The sequence below is a fragment of the Lissotriton vulgaris genome, chromosome 4_1 (assembly GCF_964263255.1).
Source record: "Lissotriton vulgaris chromosome 4_1, aLisVul1.2, whole genome shotgun sequence".
Lineage (NCBI taxonomy): Eukaryota > Metazoa > Chordata > Amphibia > Caudata > Salamandridae > Lissotriton > Lissotriton vulgaris.
Genome location: NC_141691.1, coordinates 666,698,269 through 666,719,398, shown reverse-complemented (window position 1 = coordinate 666,719,398; position 21,130 = coordinate 666,698,269). Strand labels below are relative to the sequence as shown.

Genomic DNA, 21,130 nt, shown 5'->3' with positions numbered 1-21,130 from the left:
GGACTATGAGACTAGAAGTAGTAGGCCCATTGGTTTGTTTGCACCCCTTGAGGGCAAGGCCTCCATGTGAGGGTGAGCAGAGTGTGCCCCCGGGGATTTCCTGAGCAAGGGCATGGCATGTCCAGCATGTGTAGATTCTGATGTAATCAACAGCGACAAGGGACCATTAACAGAGGTGACCAGTTTGCTGCAGGTAAGTCAGGAGCTGGATGCGGGGATGTGTGAGGTTCACCTCCCCAATCATGTTTTCAATCTTGCTGGGTAAGCAACAACAGAAGGTAGTAAATGAGCGCTATTTGTAGAAAAGATTGTGTATTCCGCTTACCGTAATTATTTTTTAGGAATGAATTAGATCATGTTCCTAGTGCAGTTTATACAATCCTATACAGCCCCTGAAACCATTCCAATATTTGCAATGTTAACGGAAAGTGAAGCTTTATTTGCTTAACTGCATGTTTTTTTGTCATATTAGGCGATGGGGTGGTGACGAATTCTGCAGTTCAGATATATTATATTCCTGAATTACAGTATTTAAATATGCTTCATCAATGATTTGTTCCATCAAAAACGCACATTTTTAACCAAACTTGAAAACGAAAGATCCGGCGTGCAAAGATGGGAGCGCTTGTTAGACTCTGCTGTGCCTGAGGACAGGAAGAAGAGGTGACGTCAGGATGATTCTATCTAGAATGTTTTTATCACTCAGATTAATAATGAGACTCGACACTCGCGTTTACAGCACGATTAATGAACGCGAGTTAACTTTTAGTCTAATCACATTGACCTTGTCAGTGAAGTAGCTCAGGTTTAAAGCCCATATTAAATGTTCCCATTCTGCACAGAATCGACCTCACATCTGCTTCTTGTCTTTGCAGGGAAAGCTTTTAGCTCTGTGCACGCACATTTCCTCAACAGTTAGATGCATTTCCAGGCACAGAGGCAAAGCAGACAAGGCCAGACAGATGCAATATTTATCTGAAGCACTCTCCCGTCCTTGGAATGTTTTCATTGGCTCTTCGGTCTTATTTACATGTATTGGCACAAGGATTGTGTGCTGTGTTCACCAATATATTAAACAATGTCACTCACTGCGGATTTGACACAGCACAGCTGCGCTTCATTATAAAATGTACTGTGCTACTAGTTCAAGAATACATTGTTGGGTGTGGATAAATAGCACCTGGATAAATGCAATGGGTGCAAAGACCCACGTTTCAGTAGTAACCCTGGAGTTTCATTTAACACAAAGAACATTTCACTCGTACCTTATCACTGACAGATTCATGTCTGTAAAGGTAAGGCAGCCACTATGCTGTTGCATGAAAAGGCACATGCAAACACAGAAAATTAAAAAGATACAGGCATTGGCTAAACCAATACCTATGGTTTTATTGTGCAAGCACATGTAAAGACTGGCATGCATAAGTGATACTTAGCACATTAATTAAAGTCTAATCTGTTGACCTTGCCAAAGCTGAGAAAAAAAGTAGTGAAAAATTGTGTTTTGTATAAATGGATATGCAGCATAAGTATCTGAATGTGACAAACAGGGTGGTAATTTGATGTCCTTTTCCGGTGTACAATTGGCCCTTAGGTATTCCAAAAGAAGCACTTGCTAGAAAGTGGAATGATACATCATCAAACATACAATTGCATCAGGTGAGAGAGTAATACTCCACTGGGAGGAGGCAAAGCCCACTCTATGTAAATTTTTATGAATTGGTAACAATAGGTTAAGGATATAGCTGTCAAGCCAGACCTAAAAAGTGTATCATTTCACAAATGGTCACATTCCAACAGCTGGCAGGATGGCTCAGTGAGCAGATCATATTACAGATAAATGCAGTGAGTGGAAGGTTGTGAAATAAAACCCAGCAAGGCACACTCATACTTCTGTAGTTGGTAAAATCTGTTACTAAATTGCTTAGAAACAGCAGTATGAAGCACTATATAAAAGCAAGTCATTAGTACCACAAATAATCTTGAAAATACCAAGAACTGTGAGGTGCAGCTGCTTACATCTTGTTGCATTTGCTATATTTGCCGTACGTGGCCAAGGGTATGCCCAGACGTGGATCCTTTGCTCGCTGTGCCACTGTATTCAAGCTAGCCTGGCTGTTAAGTGGTGATACCTCGAAACTGCTCCCGGGATGCATGTTTCCGGTCCAGGGAGGACCTAGCCTGGCAGTTCAGTCTGGACTGTTCCCATGAGGAGCAGGGTCAAGACTGATTTGCATATGGTTGGGTCCAAACTGGGGTGACATAGTGAGTAAAAGAATGATGGATTAAACACACATCTGTGACTGGGGGTGAGTGGTTGAAAAGTTTCAGCACTCCGTCCATCATCTTGTAGTGTTTGCTAAGTGATACTCAGCACAGTAATTAAGCCTAATCTGTTGACCTTGCCAAAGCTGAGAAAAAAAGTAGTGAACAATTGAGCTCTGTATGGATAAACAGCATAAGGAACAGAAGTCGTAATTTAATGTCCTTTTCCCGTGTAAAATTGGCCCTTAGGTATTCCAAAATAGCACTTGCTAGAAAGTGGAATGCTACATAAACCAGACAATTGCATATGGTGAGAGAGTAATACTCCACTGGGAGGAGGCACAGCCCATTCTATGTACATTTTTAAGAATTGGTAACAATAGCTTAAGGTTATAGGTGTCAAACCAGACCTAAAAAGGGTATAATTTCACAAATGGTCACATTCCAACAGCTGGCAAGATAGCTCAGTGAAGAGATGATGTTACAGACAAATGCAGTGAATAGACGGTTATGAATTCAAACCCAGCAAGGCAGACTCATACTTCTATAGTTAGTAAAAATGAGTGCCATAAATTGGGCAACAATAACATCTGTTACTTGAAGTGCTTAGAAATTGCACTATGATGCACTATATAAAAGCAAGTTATTGGTATCACACAGAAGCTTGAAAATACCAAGAACTGTGAGGTACTGCTGCTTACATAATAGGAACATATTATCCACTGTGGAAACCCAAACTGCTGGGTTCCATTACTCAAAATACAGTCTGAGGTAAATGCATTACCACCAACTTTCTTTAGTTTCATTAGACTTGGCACCTTGGGTGGTAGTACCCCAGACTTTTTTCCTTCTCCCTTTCCTTTTACTGAACTCCCTTTGTTGCATGTATTTTAGCCCTGTAAATTAAATTCTACTAGCGGACCTGCAACACTCATTGTGATACCCGCTAAAGTAGCACTGTAAAACATGCCTCCAGGTCTGCCCCTGCTGCATGTAGTGCAGTTTAAAATGCCATTTCGATCTGATAAAAATAAACCTGTTGTTAGGCCCAAACTTTCCTTTTTAATAATTCTAAGTCACCCCTAAGGTAGGCCTCAACCACTCCTAGGACAGCGTGCATGGAATTTAAAAAGTAGGACATGTGTACTTAAGTTTTACCTGTCCTGGCAGTGAAAAGCTTCTAAATTCGTTTTTCATTGTTGTAAGGCTATCTCTCCCACAGACACCGGTCTACCTTATTACACTTAATAAGTGAAAAACCTTTATTCAGGAATAGATAGAGAAATGCTTCTTCCACTCAAATGAATTGTAATTTAAAATCCTTTTTAATGGTAAATTCGGATTTTAAGTTACTATTAAAGTTGGGATTTTTCTGCCTATACCAACTGTGCCTTTCTGTCAGTGTTAATGGTCACCTGACTGTGAATCACTATCCTTTGGTGTTGTGTAGTCCTTCCAGACATATACTAGAAAGGGCCTTGGACCTTTAAGGACTACCTGCCTTCATATATTATTTATATCCTTCAAATGAGTCTGCAAGTTGCCGGTCACATCCACAAATTGTGCTGGTGCCAGTAAAGGGGCTGCGGCGCCCGTATCAATTGTAGAATAAAGAAGAAAGTAGTCAAAGGCGGTCCTTATGATAAAAATATAGAGCTTATTGAGATGTTCCGGGACAACACATTTCGGCTTCAAAGCCTTTCTCAAGGTTATATATTTAAAAGACACATAAGCACAGTCTTCATGCACAGTCTTCATGCTGATCTGTTGTAGGTTGAACAGCAAAACACACAAGATGATGGACGGAATGTTGCACAATGGCAAAACATTCACCCCCAGTTATGGATCTGGGTTTAATCCATCGTTATTTTGCTCACCAAGCCACCCCAGTTCAGACGTGGCCATATGCAAATCAGTCTTGACCCTGTGCCTCGTGGAAACAGTCCAGCCCGAACTGCCAAGCAATGTCTTCCCTGGACCGGAATCAAGCATCCTAGGACCGGTTTCTGGCTATCAGCCGTCATCAGCCAGGATAGCTTGACTCCAGTGGCCTAGTGAGCAAAAGAACGATGGATTTAGGCCCAGATCTCTGTACTGGCATGAATGTCTGACATTGTTCTGCATTCTGTCCATCAACTGTTGTTTTTGCATTTGTCACCCTGAGTGGGACGGGTAGGCTCAGACGTGAGTCCCATGCTCTCCATGCCACTGGAATCAAGCTATCCAGGCTGATGAGGGCTGAAAGCCCGAAACCGGTCCTTGGATGCTTGTTTCCAGTTCAGGGAGGACCTGGCTTGGAAGTTCGGGCTGGACTGTTCCCATGGGGCACAGGGTCAAGACTGATTTGCATATGGCTGGGTTCAAACTGGAATGGCATGGTGAGCAAAAAAACTACGGATTTAGGCCCAGATCTCTGTACTGGGGTGAATGTATGACATTGTTCTGCATTTTGTCCATCAACTGTTGTTTTGCATTTGTCACCCGAGTGGGACGGGTATGCTCAGACGTGAGTCCTATGCTCCCCATGCCACTGGAATCAAGCTATCCAGGCTGATGAGGGCTGAAAGCCCAAAACCGGTCCTTGGATGCTTGTTTCCAGTTCAGGGAGGACCTGGCTTGGAAGTTCGGGCTGGACTGTTCCCATGAGGCACAGGGTCAAGACTGATTTGCATATGGCTGGGATCATACTGGAATGGCATGGTGAGCAAAAAAACGATGGATTTAGGCCCAGATCTCTGTACTGGGGTGAATGTATGAGATTGTTCTGCATTCTTTCCATCAACAGTTGTTTTTGCATTTGTCACCCCGAGTGGGACGGGTATGCTCAGACGTGAGTCCCGTGCTCTCCATGCCACTGGAATCAAGCTATCCAGGCTGATGAGGGCTGAAAGCCCAAAACCGGTCCTTGGATGCTTGTTTCCAGTCCAGGGAGGACCTGGCTTGGCAGTTTGGGCTGGACTGTTCCCATGGGGCACAGGGTCAAGACTGATTTGCATATGGCTGGGTTCAAACTGGAATGGCATGGTGAGCAAAAAAACAATGGATTTATGCCCAGATCTCTGTACTGGGGTGAACGTATTACATTGTTCTGCATTCTGTCCATCAACTGTTGTTTTTGCATATGTCACCCCGAGTGGGACGGGTATGCTCAGACGTGAGTCCCGTGCTCTCCATGCCACTAGAATCAAGCTATCCAGGCTGATGAGGGCTGAAAGCCCGAATCCGGTCCTTGGATGCTTGTTTCCAGTCCAGGGAGGACCTGGCTTGGCAGTTCGGGCTGGACTGTTCGCATGGGGCACAGGGTCAAAACTGATTTGCATATGGCTGGGTTCAAACTGGCTTGGAATGGTGAGCAAAAAAATGATGGATTTAGGCCCATATCTCTGTACTGGAGTGAATGTATGACATTGTTCTGCATTCTGTCCATCAACTGGTGTTTTTGCATTTGTCACCCCGAGTGGGACGGGTATGCTCAGATGTGAGTCCTGTGCTCTCCATGCCACTAGAATCAAGCTATCCAGGCTGATGAGGGCTGAAAGCCCAAAACCGGTCCTTGGATGCTTGTTTCCAGTCCAGGGAGGACCTGGCATGGCAGTTCGGGCTGGACTGTTCCCTTGAGGCACAAGGTCAAGACTGATTTGCATATGGCTGGGTTCAAACTGGAATGGCATGGTGAGCAAAAAAACGATGGATTTAGGTCCAGATCTCTGTACTGGGGTGAATGTATGACATTGTGCTGCATTCTGTCCATCAAATGTTGTTTTTGGATCTGTTGTAGGTGGCCCACCAGATTTATCTATGGCCCCTCGTGTCCCTTCAAAATATTACATCTAGAGATGCAATTGGATGTGCTACAAAGACTACTGAACACAGAGTGCTTTGAATTGACTTTGCATCATGTACAGCCATAGACATCAAAGACAATAGTTCAAATGGACATCAAGGCTAAAGTTGAATATTTCCACATCCCCAAAAAGCAGGTAAGGAGCTAACGCTGCACGTTCCCAGAAATATAAAACATTTCAAACATGGGCGTCCGCAGGGGGGGGCAAGGAGGGGCACTTGCCCCCCCCTGGAGCGACCCTCCTTGCCCCCCCTGCGGACGCCCATGAAAACCATCACTTCAAGACGGGGTTCTCACTCTCTTTCCTCTCCTTTCTTTTATTTGCTTCCCTGGGAAATGGATCCAAAAAAGAAAGACGCTTTTACTGGAAATGTCATATTTTTCTGACATTTTAATTCCAAAGTGCAGCATTGGGAATAAAATGCTAAAAACATGAAAAATAGATAAAGAACCAAATAAAGTAATACAGAGTGGTAGCAAACTGGCCAAACTGATTTTATTCAAACTGAAACACAGTAGCGCCACTTTTACAGAGTTTGCCAGTGAAGTACAGTTTGCCAGTGAAGCACTATTTTTGTTTTCTTGTCTTTGTTTTCCCTGGACTTGGAACTAGTGCACCAATCCTGGAGGTACTGCAATCTGTGGAGTGGAAAACAAAATGTGTGCTGCGGCTCTGCGTCCAGGGATGTGGCCTTTTTACCATACTGCTTATGTTTAGTAAGGATATAAGCAATGGCCATTGAAATGGGTCCATTCAGGGCCTTGTAGTCGTGTCCTTAACTTTTCAGTCAAAAGCACTCACTGATTTCTGAGTAGTGAGTGTAAAAGCTTTACAGTAACCATGTTGTTCCTGCTTACATTTCCCATGGTTTGCTAAATTTTGCATTCCCTATAAGTGTTTGCTTTTTCCAGGATGATGTTACTTTTTTTTTGTAGGCCGCATATTGCTCTTGTCTAGTGCGTAATTTAAATTGAGCCGCATCCAGGTGTTTATAGCGGGCAACAATTGGGTTGTAGTTGAAGACAGTGGGAGTTTTTCTCAGTGGGGCAGTACGGTGTTCAGTGGGGGAGAGGATGTGGCACCATGGTCAGAGCTGCTGAATTTGAAACTGGGAACCAGGTTCAACCTTAATAACCAGTCCACCAGACCACTCTCCTGCGAGACCACAATCACATGCTAGACCTTAGAAGGCTTCGCAACACCTTAGAAGTCCTGGTGTCTTCACACCAGCAGGTGGACCCTAGCATGACAAGTGTAGGTTAACCTTCAAGGCTTGTCCACCACTATCCATACTGAAGTTCACCTCCAGTCTGCGGGCAGGCCTATGAAGCAGCACGCCCTAGAACGACAGTCACTGAGGTCACAGGACCCTTGAGAAGGGCCAGCTCTAGGGCAGTGCAACCAGTGTGACCGCACCAGGTGCTGACTTTAGGTGGAGTCATCATGTTTGCAAGTATATTATGGTTTTAAAAACGCTTGCTGCCTCCTTCCTGGCCTCCAGCAATTTTCGGCAACAATAAAAATGTCATGATGACTCTGGTGATTAATGTTCTTCCCAGAGAGAGATCAGAATTTTGTCCAGAGGAAGTTTTGACTCATGGAAAGGTAGCTCAGAGGGTTAATGTACCGGTTGCAAAGAACATGCGCCATGCAGATCACAAAGTGCACATAATGTAAATAGGTCAGTGAGCTTCTGCTTTTGTCAGAGAGATCTTTTTGTTACTTGCAGTTTTTAAGTTAAAATCCTAACTTAGAACAGTGAGCTATTAACTGTCATCTAAGAGCTGCATACAAACTGCAAGGTATAAATTAGAGCGTTATGTTCCCCACCCCCCCTCTCCCCCAGTCTTTGATTATCCTAATGTCCCAAAAAGGGTTCTTTTGGACAGAAATCTATTCTGATTATCAAGGAAAACCCCCACCATGGTATTACGTTTTAAATTCCGGGTGTTGTGTTTCTCCAGACCAATCACTATAAAACTATACGGGCTACTAGTATGGCTGTCATGTGACTCCTACACCTTCTAGTCCTTAGTCTTATGTAACATTTTCTATACAGTGATTTACACACATATTGATTGTCTCTGTGTAATGTGTGTGATGTAAAGTGCTCTAACACTCAATGGTATGAGTGGCGCTGTAAATCAAATTAAATGCATCTGAGAGAGAGTGGTTATGGAAAATGGGGGGCACAGTTAAAGGGTGGTAGTGAGGGAACCCATGGCAGAGGTGGTCATTGGGGGGCACTAACAAACATTAATGCACAGGACACCACCAGTGCTGTGGCTGGCCCTACCCTTGAGGCCAGTCTGCCTCATCCATAGGTACCTCCATTGGCCTTGTTTCAGCAGTAGTTGCTGCAACTCACCAGGGATTGGCAGTGCAGGACTTGCACGCACACCACACTAAGTTAGCAAACTTACAGTCACCCAGCTTCATTCACAAGCACTTTTACATGTTCTGCCTGCTGTGGGGCCACTGGGATTAATTATGCAGCAAAGGATGACAACATTATGCCGTAGTGTTCACTAAATTATGCATAAAAAAAGGCTGCAGCGTAATGCAGTATATTTTCAGATATTTTATTATTTTGACATGTGTACACATGCTAACAGTCTCTGGAAGGATTTTGCCTTATTTGTACCAGTGTAACATACAAAGGCAGCAGTGAGAAAGGTGACCAGTCAACCTTTACAATAGGCCATCCACTCCGCAGCAACACAAGTCACATTTTATATTAACTTTTGATATGTTTGAGCCACAAACAATTTATTTGTTTAAATGGTCAGATCATGAAGCAGATCTTGCATTATGAGGCAAATATGGCAGAGCCATAATTTTAGAGAAAACATTTGCAAACTAGGATATTTTGCCATTCATGTCTGAACTGCTCTTGTGGAAAAAGGGAGTAGTGCTGATGACAGAAACTCCATGGCTCGGAGACAAATGGCTTGTGTTTCCACATTTTACCGTATTTGGTACATTCTGTGATTAGAAGCATAACCCACTTTGTAAATACATTTTAATGTCAATAACTCATTATAACCTTAAATAATTATGTGTATCCATTGGTTGATTAAACTGGACAGTGAAATGCCAAACAAATACAAAAAAAATTGGGATGTCTGCCCATTCTGGCCACACCTCTGGCTTCCCCCACAGATCCAATCCTTGGGTTATTCCTGCCCTTTTATTCTCCGCCCACTGTTCCCTTACTTTTTCCCCCCCACTTCGACCACTGTGTAAGACTCAGCATCCCTGGACCTGTAATGTGCCGCTGCTGTGGGCGCCGCATGTGCCACACATTTACGGTGCCAGGCTTCCGCATAAGGGAGGTGGCCATTATTGTATCCCTAAACGTGGGCACGTTGTCAGTGTGACATTGACTACACGTAGAGGGACTCTAAGTTTCTTTTAAAAAATATAGCTAACTTTGGGACCTATACTTTTTATTTTGTATAAATTAATTGATTGTGTGTGAAATTTAGCAGTGCCCGGGGAATTCTAGTAAAGGGGCACCCATTGGCGAATCACTAGCAAGAGTGATTGCTGAATTTTTTATTACCAACTTTGAGCTTTAACTTTGGATAAAAGTCATCATGAATTCTAGCACCAAGAAGCCAATATTGGTAAATATTTGTGCTACAAATAATCCCTAACATACACTGTGCATACAATATATTTATTCTGGTGCTTTAATCATAGGCTGTTTTAAAGTATTCTGATAAAAATCGAATCGTGCTGAAGACAACCTTGATTGGTGTTGGATTGAGGACCCGGAAGTCTGCACACCTAGCACACAGAGATAAAGCACCTTGTCAGAAAGTTTAGCGTTTTCCCTACAGGTGGTGTTTGTTGGCCTGTGGCAGGGTCAGTCACATGTCCTGGATTCCTGGCATTTAATTGAGTCTATCCCAGTTCTGCGCCCCAGTGTTTCTTGTGGCCCACCTGGCACACTTCATATCGGAGGATGGTGATGATGTTAACATTTTGCCCCCCCCTGGAAAAATTTCTGCGGACGCCCATGATTTCAAAGATTACACTTTTCTGAGTTAGAAATTCATTTCTTACCTTTCAAAACCTAGTTGCCGAAAAGATTTTTCCCATGTGGAACCTAAGGAAAATAAAGATAAGTATCTGTTAAATTCTGCATTTTACAGTACATAAAATATTTGACAGCTCATCTGGGTGTCAGGATACACCAGATAACAATATGGACCTTTTATGACAGATTTTACTGATGTACAAGTGTTTTCACCAATAAAAAAGAGCAAATCACAACCTTTTAGATCCTTTTAAATCGACTTAACCACAAGCATTTGTCTCAGAACACACATCAGGTCTTGGCTTTTGATCTAATCTACCCATCCCAGTATGACCTTCTCTCAGTGTCCCTGCGTAACCTTCGCCTTATGACCCAGAGTGATCTTCTCACCTGGACCTTCATCTCTTCATACATTTCCTTCTAAAAACACATTGCTCTACCTATAGAAAACACCATAGCAGTAAATGATGGTCAATCTTATGTAGTGGTGAAATACAAAATGATTTATCCCCCCTCCTACAGAATGTGATGAGGGGCCCCAGAGTCTTCCATATTTCACAGAGATTTATTGATTTTGGGCTCAATGGGGTACGCTGGAGGGCCCCTAACAGTTGGTGGCCCCCCTAAAGGTCTGGGGCCCCCTGTGCTGCTGGGGCCTGCATTACACCCCTGATCGTACGTATTGTCACAATTTCAAGTCTTCCAGTACGTATTGCATTAATAAAGCTAAAGTTGAGCGATTACATTGAAACTCCTTGCTAAAACAGTCTTACAAGAGCTGTCAAGTGTGTCAAAATATTATGATTGTATATTGACCTGCAACAATATTGTATCAATGACATCGACTACCAACACAGCATCAGGGTATGTATGCATAGAGATGTATACATTAACTTTTCTTACCTCTGCTAATAAAAAACATGTTCCAGTGGAGCAACACCCTTAAGAGGCAAATTATGGTAAGCGCCGGATGTCGGCAGTATTTGAATTTGTTGGTGGAAAAAGCTTTTGCAGTACATGGTGGAGGATGGTACAGCTAGCATAAAGTATTGTGCAATTTACAGCTGGCAAACTCAAATACCACCAGCAGTTTTTACATCACACAATTTTCTATGCTGCCTAGCTTAGATCTGTTCAGGCGATACAGTCACGTGCAAGGCCTAGTTACAAAATAGCTTAAAGGCTACAGAGAGTTCTGTCGGGTGCAACAGTTCTTACCCAAGAATTGTGAATAATTTTCACAAAATGTGTTCACTCCATGAGCCATATAATTTAAATTTAAATACATTTCGAGATACAGCTGCAAGCTTGCCCTCATTCTGCCGTCATCAGTGACTAAGATACTCCCCAGTAGTAAAAGGGATCCTTTTGTGATTCTTCTGTACTAGTGTCGTTTGTTCACATTTTTCACAATTCTTGGCTAAGAATTGTGGCACCCAACATAACTCTTTGTTGTCTTTAAATTGTTTTCCCAGATTCTGATGTACACAGGGAAACCCCATTATATCTATTGAGGTAGAAAACAGCAGCATTAAACGCTGTATGGCAAAATAGTCAGGAAATTCTAACCAAGATTATACACACACTGAGAGGAACACAGTAATTGTTTATAAAACTTTGCATCGATCAAACATTGAAGTTGTCATGCGGTTTTATATGAAGGCCTAGTAATCATCAGTGGTCATTGTTGCAGAATGGCCACAGATGTCGGCTTAAAATAAAACATTTTAAAGAACTACAGCAGTTCTTTCGGCACACATTGTATCTGCCTTAAATACTTACAATGTTATGGAAACAAGAACCGAGTGTTCAAGCTCAGCTGTCAGCTAAGGTTTTTTCTCTAAATGAAGATATGCATAGCTGTCTTCTCAGTTTGACGTTTCTGAAGTGGAGTGTCTACAGTGAGGACTCTTTTAGCATCACAGTTTTCAATACGTCAGTAGGGATTCTACAGCCTGAGCTATATCAGTTAACAAGACCAGTATTCTTTTATGTTGAGGATGTTTGGGAGCATGCTAAGCATAGTGCCTCACAGCCACTTCAGAGCTCTAGGTGGTAGAAGGAGTGAGCCTTCAGCATTCCCTCCAAATCAGTCACCCTTAAGAAGTGTGTCCATTGACTAAGATGGGGATTCACAATCATTCTAGAAAAAACATGATATTGGATGTTAGGCCCGGGATCCCTGGTTGGGTGAGGTAGGTACCTTAGGCCAAGTAGGGACCCACGTTCCAACATCAGGGAAAGGAAGGTCACCTCCTTCGATAGCCCCGCTCACCCCCTTGGTAGCTTGGAACTAGCAGCCAGGCTTATTTTCAAGGCAAATGTGTAAAGTATCCGCAACCTCGCTCACAATAATCCAGTGATGACACCACAAATACACTACACATGAGTTTTATAAAACAAGTATAAACTTTATGTAAAAAGATATATGATAAGACCACACAATATAAAACCAACATATGCGGTTGTGTAATATTTCTCCTGGTCGGTTGTTAAGCCAGCCAGCCCTTGTAAGTTCTGGCAATGTCAATGAGCACTTCTACAAATTCTCCTGTACGCCTAATCACATGTCATACAGTTTGTAATGCTAGAATCCGGTACCCTTTGCAATGTAAAAATACTGCAATAGGCAACATAGCAATCAGACACTCTGCAATGAAAAGAATGCAATGTGTAACGCAACAATCAGGCACTTTGCAAGGTAAAAAAATGAAATGCGTAATCCAACCACCAGATATGTCGTTCTGTAATAATAAGGCAATGTGTATACACTAATCAGGTAATTCGTTAAGCAGGAATAATGCAATGCGCAATACGCTAATCAGGTAGTTCGTTATGCAGGAAAATGTCAATGCGTCATACGACAATCAAGTAGTTTGTTATACAGAAATTTTGCAAAGTGTAATACGTCAGACAGGTACTTCGCTCTCAGAAATGGAATACTACGCAGTACACTCAGTCCCCGATCACCGGGCCTAAGGTGGTTTCTCTCGCTCCTCTTCTGACCTTTCGTCAGCCTCTCACAGTTGCCCCCAACACAGTACAATGTAATTCCAAAGTGCAGCTTTGCACTCAGGCCCCTGCACCGCCATCCCCTTTGGCAATACAGGGCGCGACACAAGCCGAAGTAGAGGCAAGCGCTGCCAACATGAGAGAGAGGCCGAGAGCGTCTCCCTCGGAACCCGTGCCCCACCCCAGGAGTCGACATACGTTACCTGGTGGGCCCGGACCCACTCTCCTCTCTTCGTCCAGTGGCTGGGCCTCCAACCAGCTTTGTGAAATGGCAACGGTGGCTCAGGCCGGCAACACAGCTCCTCTGGGACTGCCGATCCGGGGCACTTCACTTGCGAAGATCTCAGGCTGCCACAACGCACAACTACACAGCGTCGCCGAGTCTTCCTTCACTTCAGGTACACGATCACTGGGCACTCCACAAACAGGTCTCAGGCTGCATGAAGATCACACGCACATCGTCACTGAGACTCCCTTTACTCCGGTGCACACGATAACACGGCGAATCCTCACGAATGTCTCTCGGTGCACAATGCACCTGCACACAGCAGCAATGAGACTCATGTGGATTCTGGTGCACACGATAACAAGGCAAAGCCTCACAAAGGTCTCACAGTGCACAACGCAGACGCTCACAGTGTCGTTGAGACTCACTTGGATTCCGGTGCACACGATCACTGGACAATCCTCACAATGGGGTTAAGGTTGCACAAAGCACACACACATAGTGTCGCTGATCCTTGCTTTGATTCCAGGTGCCCCTGATCACAGGCCAATCCTCCTGAAGTTTTCAGTGCTGCACAAAGCACACGCACACAGCATCACTGAGACTCACTTGGACACAAGGCGCCCACGATCAAAGGCAGTTCTTACGAGGGTCTGAGACTGCAACAGGCACGCTCCCACAGCGCTGCTGAGACACTCCTGGAAACTTTTATGTTCCTGTGTTTTCCAACAGGGAGCCAGCTCACCTCAGGCCCTTGGGATAGTTACTTCAGGACACAGCACACAGCAAAGTCCTTCAAGCAGGGGGACACAGCACACAACAAAGTCCCTTTAGCCTTTCCGTGGTTGAAACAGCAAACTGCAGGCCAACCCCAGATCACACAGAAAGAGTCAGTCCTATCCTACAGTCTCTTCAGTTGTTTCTTCCTTGGCAAAGGTCCTCTTGACCATGAAGTAGCTCCAGTCTTGTTCACACTTGATCTTGCCATTCTCCAAGTTCAGGGGCTTCAGCTCTCATAGTTATACCCCTCAATGGATTTGAAGTCTTTGCGCTTTAAGGGGCACTGACCCCTGTTCAAACCAGTTCTAGGTGCCTCCCTGCCAATGACACCTCTCTTCCTTTGATTAGTGGGGGTCTGGATTCTCAATCACTCGGCAGGAGATGAGCCAATTGTTTTATAGCAGTAACCCAGGCCTCTTCACCTCTAAGGGCTTCTCCTCACCCTGAAATCCAGATGCAGGTCAGCCTGTTGCTGCCTTACCTCCTCCCCCGGGTCAAGACATTCCCAAGACCCTATCACTTTAAAATTCAGACAGTCAATCCACAGCCAGGCAGAGACACACAGAAATGTTAGAGCACAAAACTCAGCCACTTCTAAAAGAGTGGCTTCTGAACACACAATGCAAAAAACACCTTGATAAAAAAGATGTGTTATTACATTATGAGTTCATGCATACTAAACTTCACCTTTTCATCTTAAGCCCATGGGAAGATAGACTGGAAAACATATTACACAGCCTTCCCATTCTATCCTATGGGCAAGAGGGATCACTGATAAAATATAGAATACAAAAATATAGAATACTAAAAATATCGAAGTAAAAATATAGAAAGCAAAAATATTGAAGTCCTATCTACAAACAGGTAAGTACAAAAATATTGAATCAAAACTATCGAAAAAATATATATAGTTAGTCAAAATATCGATTTTTTTAAATGTCTTAAAAGGAATTTAAAATTAATGAAATAATAACTATAATTAACTAAAACATACTTAAAACTACTTAAATAACTTGATAAGTATTAAATAATTAATTTAAGTTAAAAAATATTAACATACAATTAAAATTTTTAACACATATATATATATATATTAACATAATATTAATTAATATTATACAATATTTTGACTGTAGGATAGCGGAAGGGTAAAATTTACTATTACCACTACAGCAACTGCAACAGTAGGGTAAACGTTGGATAGCGTAGGGGTAAAAATTACTATTCCCACTCCAGTGAGTGCAACAGTAGGGAAAGCGTTGGATAGCGTAGGGGTAAAAATTACTATTCCCACTCCAGAGAGTGCAACAGTAGGGAAAGCGTTGGATAGCGTAAGGGTAAAAATTACTATTCCCACTCCAGAGAGTGCAACAGTAGGGAAAGCGTTGAATAACGGGAGGGTATAAATTACTATTCACACTCCAGTGAGTGAAACAGTAGTGAAAGCGTTGGATAGCGTAGGGGTAAAAATTACTATTCCCACTCCAGTGAGTGCAACAGTAGGGAAAGTAAATACTTCATTTATTAATAAAAATAAATAAAATATTAATACAAATAAAAAAAATATTAAAAGTAATTAACAATTTCATATAATATAATATAATAATTAATCAATTAAAATACAAATAAAAATGTATTATAAAACTGCATTACCTATTAATACAAATTATTTACCAAATAATAATTAATTAATTAGCAATTAAAAATTAATTAACAAATAATTCAAAATAAATACCAATAAATAAATTAAAATATTTAATTCATTACAATTAAATTACTTCCCACCCTATTTCCCTATAAACACACAACCCGCTACGGAAAATAAATTAATAAAATTAACATAATTATCAATTAATCAATTAATAAAAATTAATTGCCAATTAAAATGTAACTAATTACCAATGAAAAATTATTTTACAATGAATTCAAGATAAATACCAATAAATAAATTAAAATAATGAATTAATTATAAATAAATTACTTCCCACCCTATTCCCTTATAAACCCACAACCCGCTACGGAAAATAAATTAATAAAATTAACATAATTATCAATTAATCAATTAAGTAAAATTAATTACCAATTAAAATGTAATTAATTCCCAATTAAAAATTAATTATTAATTAATTCAAAATAAATACCAATAAATACATTTAAATATTTAATTAATCATAATTACATTACTTCCCACCCTATTCCCCTATAAACCCACAACCCACTACAGAATTAAATTACGCAAAAATTTAATAACATAAAATTAATTACTTAAAATAATTATAAAATAAATATACACTTTTCACACATATACTAACATATAAAACACTTAAAAAAATGTCGATGTTATAAAAAATTCGATATATTTAATATCTATATTATATACTTCGATATTTTGAATTTCTATATTTATGAAAATCGATATTAAATTACTTACCTTAAATTCGATATTTTTGTTGACTATATTCTGTCCATTCGATATTTTGGCCATTCTATATTTTGACTTCGATATTAGTGCTATTCTATATTTTTGATTCGATATTTTGTCTGTATACCGGGCAAGATAGCCTTTCAACAGTGAAATACGAAAATGGAGATTATTTCACTGTCAGGACATAGTACACACCTTAGTACATATCCTACCTTTCACATGAACTGCACCCTGTCCAGGGGGTACCTTAAACCTACCATAGGGGTGTCTGATGTACACAGAAAGGGAAGGGTAAGGCCTGGCAAGTGAATGCACTTGACAGACCAACATGGAAGTTTAACAAACTGTGCTTTCCCTTTTTAAGGCTACTTGTGTGGGGGAGGGGGGGGCACAAATAGTGCTGCAGGCCCACTAGTAGCATTTGCATTACCAGCCCTGGCACACATAGTGCACTAAACTAGGGACTTCACTTAGTAAGGCAAACATACCAATCATAGACAACCAATTACCATCACTTTATACAGGGAACACTTACACTTTGACTGTTTAGCAGTGGCAAAGTGTCCAAAGCATCTAAGTTGGCAACACTATGTCAGGTCTGGGGGAAAGCAAAACGTTTAGGGACTTTAACTAAAAAGGGCCAAGTTCTACATAGGACATCTTTGAAAGGTTCTTATTTTCTATGAGTGCCTACTTCCAGTGTTTTAGGCGAGTCCCATTTAGGCAATAATGCAGCAAAACTTCCTTGAATAGCGTGGAATGTAGGTCGCTTCTGAACTTGTAGCAGTTCAGATCACACCTTAAACATGGGTTAGACTCCCTTGAAAGATTGAAAAACAGATTTAAGGGCTATTTCTCCAAGTTTCTATTTATCCAAGTTTTATTCCTCTAAAATTCCTTGTGAGTATATAGTGGAAAGCTACGATTTGCAGTTAGTGACGGCCTCTTACTGGGAAAACCTTGTGCCTGGTATGTACAACTGAATCTTTTGTCGTACTGGAAGCCAGTGGAGCATTCAGACCACAGGTTATGTATGAGTTTAAACTCTTACATATTTACTTTTTGGACACCTGATTCCGTATTGCTTGCAATTCTCGGATAAGATTCTTAATAGGTCAGTTCACATGTATTACCGTAGTCAAAACTTGATGGCAGCAGATATTTTGTCAGTTCGATTAGGTGGATGGTGTGTTACACCATGGGCACGCTTAGTAGCTGACAACTTACTTTTGATAGCAGAGTTGATCTCAGGGATAAGGGACAGCATAAACGTGTTGGTACTTTGACTAACACAGTTGGTCTGGGGAGAGAGGGGCAGCTTAATGTGAAATAGTACTCCTAGCATTTTACCTATTGTGCTCAAGTTTCTGTTTTCAGCCTGAGAGGCCAATAAAAAGGCAGGACAGTGTTAGGTTTGGGGCTCTCCTCACAAAGAGTACCTCTGATTTCTATACATTTGAGCAAGGGAGTATACACTTGAGCACTTAGTGATGATATTATATATCACAGAACCCTTCTCAAGTTGGCTGTGCATCTGAGTATCACCTGCATACATCCACAGTTGAGGGTTGTCACTGATGACCAAGGCAACAAGGCACATATCCACAGAGAGTAGGAGAGGGGTCACTTTGGATCGCTGAGGTATCCCACACAAAACTGGATTCCCTCCGGATTAGAATGTACCATTCCAGATTTGTTGACTCCATTAAGAGAGGAAGGTGCTCTCATTAGAACTGTGGTGAAATCATTATTTTACATTAACCACCTTCTCCCCACCTGCAGCCCTCGAATTCCTCGTATCCCACTTCTACAGTGCTACAATAGAGTGGCACCTCCTGGGTTTAAAACTTTCATTTACCCGTCCACACCCACACCCAAAAAAAACAAATCCATATATTTTAACCACTATTTAGCCTGAAATTATTTTGAAATGCTATTTGTATACCCATTATGAGTTTTCGAGCATGTATGTTCTCTGAATTCCGTCTTTCCACAATTATTTTGAAATGGTTGAGGCCATGCCTGTAGGCTGCAGGCAGTCTGCGCTCAACAGCAAGCACAGCATTCTGCCATCAAATGTGCTGATTGAGCGCACTCACCCAGACCCAACGGACTCTTGACTATTGCTGTCGCTCAATCCATCATAACCGCTCTTACTGTACAAGTGCCAATCAATCTTCACAAGCAGGCCTGCTCAGGGAATTTCCATCTACCGTAAGTAACTGAATTTGTTAAGCCAGCAAAAGGTTGTTGTTTGCATTACGTTTTCTTTATTGAGTGCACCAGGCCAGACTTATAAAGCTGCTCAAATATTCACTACATCAATTCAATGTACTTGTTTAAAGGATGGTCTGGTTGAGCACTGAAGGATGGAGACAGCAATTCCCTTAGTTCGCTTGGCAGTGTGGCTTGTATACTTTGAGCAGCAGTTGCTGTAGAATCCTAACACAAAACCTCTCCTGCTACCTTATCCATATTTCAGAAATGTTTTCCGCAGCTAAGAATCCTGCCGGATCTCCACGGCGCACTATTTGCTTGATCGTTGCAAATTTTACACAAATACTATTTCACAAATGTCTTAGTAATTATCTGTTGGGTGCCTCTTGTGCATCCACGGGGATCAAAGTAACACTAGAGACAGTGGGGCAATAATTTAGAGGAGGGTCAGGAGAAGGAAAGGGTCAGGGAGATGGGAATGGGAAGGAGAGAAAGTGTAAGGGATAAGATTGCGGTCCTTTTGGCAAAACAATAAGTGTAGAAGGTCTAGAAGATTGCTACAAGAGTGCAGAGAGAATGAACAAATAGTATCAGTGCTTTTGGTTATATTCTTTCTTAAGGGGAGAACAAAGATCCTAATGGTAGACTCTTTTACTGTTAATCTTTAGCAACCGATTAATTTTCGTGTGTGATCTTGGCATGGAGATATGTAAGGCACTGAGTGAGCTCAGTTTTGTGGTAGGATATGTGATTCTTGACAATTGCATCTCAAGCACAGAGGCATTTATGAAAGCTCAGAAAATGTCATTCTTAACCATTCAAACGAAAAATATAGGGTGCAAAGCTGCACAATGAGATACACCTGATACAAGTGACACTTTTATAGATCTTGATAGGTATTCGTGGTCACAGAATAACATTTTAAGCACTAAAGTATTGTGTACACTGCTGAAACCAATGTATGTTACCTTTTACTAAATTACCTCTTTTGTCGCAGTTTAAAAAATATTGTGCTGATATTCTGTAAAGCATTGTGGAGTCTGAGAGACCTCTTTGTGCTACATAAAAACACAAAATCAAAATAAACGAAATAAACGGAGCATACCTAGTTTTTTTGTTGTTGAAAAAAACAGAGGTCAAAAGTGGGGATTACACTTCAAATGTTCGAGAAGCAGGTGCACTTTGGGGAGGTGTACTATTTAAATTTAAATCGAAAAAAGTAAGAAATAGTATTTCGTACATAAATGGTGTGCAACAACACTAACTCACCATGCTATTTCCCTAATGTTGGTGACAATCACTGCATTTTGCAACAAGACAATCACGCTACCACCCTCCACGACCTGTGTTATGACAGTCAGTATTACGGAAGCAGACTCCACAAAGAGCTGGTGTTTGAACCTGTGGACTACTATGACCAGTACTGGCGTGACCCTCCTTTTCAAAGAGTTTTGAACACATTCACTTGGGTGTCGGGCATTTGCAGGGACAAGTCAGGTGACACATTCACTGTGATGTTCGGTCAATAGTCTTCATGGGAGAATCACGTGGGTCACTGATCTCTGGATATCCTGGAGAATGCAATGTTCTAAATATAAAGTACAGTGGATGTAAATGATTCCATACATCATCTGTATATTCGGAAAGCTTCTTTGTAGGACGTAGGAAAGTCTATTGTTCTCAATAATTCAGTGTGGATTACATGAATGGAAAAGAAACCAACAAAAATGAGCAGGTGATGCTCAGTGATTCATCTGTCAAGTTGTCTGACTGGAATTCAGCTAAGGTTATCTTCTGCAAATTATCCAAAAGTATACCTATCGATTACACTAGAAAACACCTACATCTGTTTAAAGCTACACAACATTGCAGATCATTTTAAAATGGCAAGAAGTACTACCGACAACCATTGCTTAATATGAGCCAGTGGTTGCCGGTGAGGGGGCAGTCGCATTTATGTTTCCGCATCAGATATTTCTCAAGTACAAGAGAGGGAAAAACACACCGATCGGAAAGACGGAGGAAGAGAAAGAGCGCAAAAACATCACAAAGGGAGAAAGTAGGTACCTGCAAGAGTGACCAAAAGGGGCAGAGAGTGTTTGGTAGCTCATTAAAGACTACCAGCCTTAATATTGGGCATGCCCGCATTTAATTGCATCAGGTGCTGGCTTCTGAACAGAGCGTGGAGCACCAGTACTCTTTATTTCACAAATTAAGCACTGTGTACAAGTAGTACGTGCTGGTGCAAAGTGTAAGTATTCTGGTATAGTTCAATAATAAAGGTGACGCCATTACGCCCCATCCAAGAGCGCAGG

At 41.6% G+C, this 21,130-nt stretch overlaps 1 protein-coding gene across 1 annotated transcript in view; it reads right to left on the bottom strand.

Moving 5' to 3' along the window:
- PIEZO2 (piezo type mechanosensitive ion channel component 2) overlaps positions 1-21,130 on the bottom strand; it is a 1,150,823-nt gene that overhangs the window by 729,001 nt on the left and 400,692 nt on the right. Inside the window, exon 4 of the mRNA XM_086964934.1 lies at positions 10,182-10,224. Coding sequence (XP_086821060.1) covers positions 10,182-10,224 — 43 coding nt within the window. The remainder of the gene's footprint in view (positions 1-10,181; positions 10,225-21,130) is intronic.